General features: G+C 43.9%; 1 protein-coding gene across 1 annotated transcript in view; it reads left to right on the top strand.

Annotated features, from left to right (window-relative positions):
* LOC104510042 (uncharacterized protein C17orf104-like) overlaps positions 1–4,239 on the top strand; it is a 14,156-nt gene extending 9,917 nt beyond the window's left edge. Inside the window, exons 4-6 of the mRNA XM_010152173.1 lie at positions 482–616; positions 724–904; positions 3,983–4,239. Of these exons, the coding sequence (XP_010150475.1) occupies positions 482–616; positions 724–904; positions 3,983–4,239 (573 nt within the window). The remainder of the gene's footprint in view (positions 1–481; positions 617–723; positions 905–3,982) is intronic.
* Positions 4,240–5,389: the final 1,150 nt, after the last annotated feature.

The following is a 5,389-nucleotide window of genomic DNA, read 5'->3' as shown; positions in this document are numbered from 1 at the left end:
GCCCGCGGCCAGTCCATGAAGGAATGCTGGAGGGGACTTTTTACAAGGGTCTGTAGTGACAGGACAAGGGGTAACGAACGGGTTTAAATTGAAAGCGGGGAGATTGGGATTGGGCATCATGCAGAAATTCTTCCTGGAGAGGGTGGCGAGGCACTAGGATGGGTTGCCCAGAGAAGCTGTGGATGCCCCATCCCTGGAAGTGTTCAAGGCCAGGCTGGATGAGGCTTGGAGCAACCTGGTCTAGTGGAAGGTGTCCCTGCCCATGGCAGGGGGGTTGGAACTAGATGGTCTTTAAGGTCCCTTCCAACCCAAACCATTCTGTGATTTGATGATCTAGACATTTGGGATTTTTTTTCTGTAAATGCAGTCAGAATTAAAGATAAGAAGTGCACTTCTGAAAATTCTAAACAGCCCCCCAAATATGGATTGTAATGTTGTACTTATTTTCAACGTTTACAATGGCTATTTATTTCCGCTGCAGACTGAGGCTGACCTTGCAAGAAACTTCCCAGGAAAACGTGTATCTAGCTCAAATAACACTCCTGTGTGCCGACTTCCTGCTAACCCATCACGAGTTGATCGTTTGCTTGTTGACCAGACACGAGAACATGCCAGGGTAAGGCTTCTTGAGCCGTAATTCCTGTGTTTCTTTTTGGTTTTATGCTTGTTTGTTTAACGGAGACTTATACTTAGCAATTTAGATGTTTGCTGTGTATCTGGCAGGTGCTCACATTAATAGGAAAAATGGAAAGGCTTTGTGGTACCCCCGTACACGGCAACATATCCACCACATTGGAACACCATATGGAAGCCATTCACATAACACAGGCGAGGCGTAAGGATGAGATTATTAATGCTGCTAATCCACAGAGGCAAGGAGCACCACGTTACAATAATGAGAAAGGTAACTGCTTTCCATTCTGTAATTTTAAAAGCTCTTTAAATGATTTAATGGTGAAAATGCAATATTTGCTGCGTATTTCAAATAATATATCTTCAGCAAAAAAGGATTGTAAATCTAAGCCTGTCACTTTTAAAAAGACTTTAAATTACTTTGAGATCTTTTTTTCTTTGGTTTTTTTCTGTTACTAGTTTAAACACTGAAACATTTTCCTCTTAACTGGAAGTGAACTCTAAAACCTGTTCAGTGATATTGTATAGCCGTAAGGACTTGTCCTGAAAGTAAGAATGTACTGGGTTTTAAACAAGTTTTTTTAGTGGTTTTGCAACCCTTTTTTTACCTTTAGCTTATAAAGTAAAACAAGTGTGTTGGTGCCGTGTTAATCCATTGTGTCTACCTTACCTAAATCACAAAAATGCCAGAAGTTACATTTCATGATTCCCAGACTCTGTTGAAGTAAAGCCAGAATAGCTTGTGGCAGCCAGATGTGGTGCTGCAGGACTAATGCAAAACTAGGACAAACTGCACTCCCCACTAAAAGCGTAGTGTAGGTGATAACTCGCTATTCACCGTAATGATTGTGCACCTGATACGGAATAGGAATGTGGGATTTGGAGGTAAAGATCGTATTATTTTTCCTCAGAAAATACCTTTGTTTCCAGAAAGCAATTTCCAAAGAGGAATGTACTTCCTCTGCTTCAGCCCCATCCTCTTTTGGATCCTTATTCAGCACTGTCCTATGCTGTGTTGTTTCCTGCAGTGAAGCTAACAGTGTGGTTCCTTTGCCTTCAGCAATGTCTATCGGATAGTTCTTCCTTCTAAGAATCATAGAATTGTTTAGATAGGAAAACACCTTTAAAATTACTGTGTCTAACCCAACACCACCCATTCCACCTCTAACCACGTCTCCTAAATCCCTCACAGGATGGTGACTCCACCACCTCCCTGGGCAGCCCCTTCCAATGCCTGACAGCCCTTCGTGTTGTCCTATCACTTGTTATCTGGGAGAAGAGACCCTCCCCCCCTCTGCACCCCCCTTTCAGGGAGTTGTGGGGAGCGATAAGGTCTGCCCTGAGCCTCCTCTTCTCCAGGCTGAACACCCCCAGCTCCCTCAGCCGCTCCCCACAGGAATTGTGCTCCAGACCCTTCCCCAGCTCCATTCCCTTCTCCAGACACGCTCCAGTCCCTCAGTGTCTTTCTTGGAGTAAGAGTCCTAAAACTGACCCCAGGATTCGAGGTGTGGCCTCACCAGTGCCCAGTAGAGGGGGACAATCCCTGCCCTGGTCCTACTGGCCATCACTGTTCCTGATGCCGGCCAGGAGGCAGGTGGCCTTGGCCACCTGGGCACACTGCTGGCTCACATTCAGCTGCTGTTGACCAACACCCCCAGGTCTTGAAGGGAAAAATAAACTGTGAACAGTGTCAAAATGTTTTGGTTTCACAAGTTAGGTGTCAAGTAATAGTCCTGTATGCAAACCAACTTCTAAAATTACTCCTGAAATTGTGTAGTGTGACTGTAGCTCCAAGTATAAGCCAGGAAGCAGGTAGTCATCTCACCAAACAGAAGAAAAAATCCCACAAACCATGTTTTTGACAGTGCGTTACATCTAAGGTATACGGATTAGGTGTTAAGGTGTAAGGTTATTTGAGCCATCCTGTGTCGTACTGGTAGTTAGAAATTACAATTAACCTTGTATGGTTAATGGCAAGATCTGCAGCCTAGTCATGCTTCTGAAGAAGGGCTGTGCTGCTGTTGGGTGTCTGAGCACAACCTATATCACTTTCAGAAAAGCCTTTAGTCTGTTGGGTTTTTTTGTGTGTGGTTTGTTTTTTTTTTTTTTCCTGTGAAGTACGTGTTTGAGTTCTGCTCCTGGCAACCCATATCCAAAGGTCGGCTCTGAGCCTCTTCTCAGGGTGAGGCTGGGTGGGTGTCGGTGCCACTGAAAGGAGGACAGTGGAGGCAAAAAGGATTGCCTCAAGCTCATCCATCTGGAATTTTGTAGGGAGTTTTATTAATCACACTTGTTGAGTATCACTGTAGAAAGTCCACTCTGATTAAAGAGACTTAAACAGGCTGCCCAGAGAAGCTGTGGATGCCCTATCCCTGGAAGTGTCCAAGGCGAGGCTGGATGAGGCTTGGAGCAACCTAGTCTAGTGGAAGGTGTCCCTGCCCATGGCAGGGGGGTTGGAACTGGATGATCTTTAAGGTCCCTTCCAACCCAAACCATCCTGTGATTCTGTGAATCCTTGTATCGCAGGTGTGATGGTTATGCCACTGAATTTTGGACACAATTAGGGAGTCACGCTATTAGTGTGAGATGTTACAGCTGTCGTTTGCAAGAGGAGAAAGCTAATTGACACTGTATCCAGAGAAGTGTGGCCAGCAGGTCGAGGGAGGTGATTCTGCCCCTCTACTCTGCTCTGGTGAGACCCCACCTGGAGTGCTGCATCCAGCTGTGGAGCCCTCAATATCAGAAGGATATTGACCACTTGGAGCGAGTCCAGAGGAGGCCACGAAGATGATCAGAGGGCTGGAGCACCTCTCCTATGACGAAAGGCTGCGAGAACTGGGCTTGTTCAGCCTGGAGAAGAGGAGGCTCCGAGGAGACCTCATTGCAGCTTTCCAGTATCTGAAGGGGGCCTACAAGGGTACTGGGAGAGGACTTTTTACAAGAGCCTGTAGTGATAGGACAAGGGGTAATGGGTATAAATTGAAATCAGGGAGGATTAGATTAGATGTCAGGAAGAAATTCTTCACAGAGAGGGTGGTGAGGCACTGGAACAGGTTGCCCAGAGATGTTGTGGATGCCCCATCCCTGGATGTCTTCAAGGCCAGGCTGGATGTGGCTTTGAGCAACCTGGTCTAGTGCAAGGGGTCCCTTGGATGATCTTTAAGGTCCCTTCCAACCCAAACCATCCTATGATTCTATGATGGAATCTTCCCAGGGTACAGCGTTAGGTGTTCCTTGAGCCTGCTTTGTATCCTGGTGATGGGTTGAACAAATTTATGGGGTTTTGTAGTGTCTTAATATTACTTGGTTTGTATATAGTTTAACCTGTAATGTGTTTTTGCTGTTGTAGATGTTCTGGCTCTGGCGGCTGCCGTTAGAGAGCTGGCTGCTTCCACACGCAAGGCTCGTACCGCTTTATGGTGTGTGTTACAGATGACTTTGCCAAGGAACTCTCCAAGCGGTCCAGCAGAACAAGAAGTTGTTGAAAGGGCATTGCAAGAGCTTTGTCCTCTGAACACAAGGACGCAAGAAGGAGGCGGCACAGCGCATGACAGCAAAGGAAGCAAAAAAGAAAAACCTGAGGAACCCATGAGGAGTCTGGAATAATAGTAAATAATATTGATGAAAAGGAGGCAGGAGGATGAGGAGGGAAGGGCAAAGTGTCCTGCATTGTTCCATGGACGGTGTTCTTGGTCGGTTGTTAAAAAGGGTTAATATAACTGATCAGTGCTGCAGTTCTGTTACTGTGATTCTGGTGTCGAGAGGCACATCTTGTAATGGTGTTAATGCAATTTTAATATTGCTGGTATTGCAGTGTCTGCTACATAAGTTTTATTATTAAGAGGAGCTAAACACTAGCTGAGCATTTCCTTGTGTGCTTACCCAAAGCTATGTATCAGCTGTGAGTCAAGCCATGACCCAAGAAACCAATGTGTGGCAGAACTTAATTTTCCTTTTTTAATTAATGATAGAATTTATCAAACTTAAAAAAAAAAAATCAATTTGAAATGTATTTTGTAATTGTGCAGGGCCTATTTTTGCACCATTATCTAGTTCTTTTAAGTGCCAAAGCGGTCAGTAAGTAGTTTGCCTCCCCTCATTCTGTACCACAGTCCGCAGAGCAGTCCAGGCTGCTGGATCGTTCGTGTGACAGGCAGTCAGGTCGTTCAGGTTGCCACTGATGTTTTGGCAAGAATAAGCAGTGTTTAATGTGGGTTGTGTGAAATGCTTCAGCAGTTGTGCTGCCAGTTCAGTTTCTAGCTAAACCGGTGTAAACTGAGCTTTTCTATAGCAGAATCCATCTAAAATTTTCCATTAAAAAAAAGAGGGGTTTTGTAGATCTGCAGGAAGGACTGCGTTGAAGTACACGTTAGCAGGTGATACAAAATTGTCACTCAGGATTAGAAATTAGATTTATTGATTCCTCAGTGGGTTAAAAACCAGTAACTCTATAACATAAAATGCACTTAATTAAAAAAGATACTGTTTATTATTAATGTAAGTTCATGGTACTATAATTTTCAGAAACATTCCATATTTATTTTAATGAGTTTATTGAATGTTTATTTAAAATTCTATTTTAGTAATATAAAGTTGGATATTTTGCCAAATCTTCCGAATAATCAGATGTAACGATTTACTCAGGAAATATGTATATTACTATATAAATATACACGTGGTATATAGGGATTTTTTTGGGGGAAGGGATGTTTGCAAAATATTCACACAAAGCTGACTATATACTAGATTACCAAAG

This window comes from Eurypyga helias, unplaced genomic scaffold (genome assembly GCF_000690775.1).
Source record: "Eurypyga helias isolate BGI_N326 unplaced genomic scaffold, ASM69077v1 scaffold2855, whole genome shotgun sequence".
In the NCBI taxonomy this organism is placed as follows: Eukaryota; Metazoa; Chordata; class Aves; order Eurypygiformes; family Eurypygidae; genus Eurypyga; species Eurypyga helias.
Note: the sequence above shows the minus strand (reverse complement) of the source record. Positions and strands in the feature narration are given on the sequence as shown.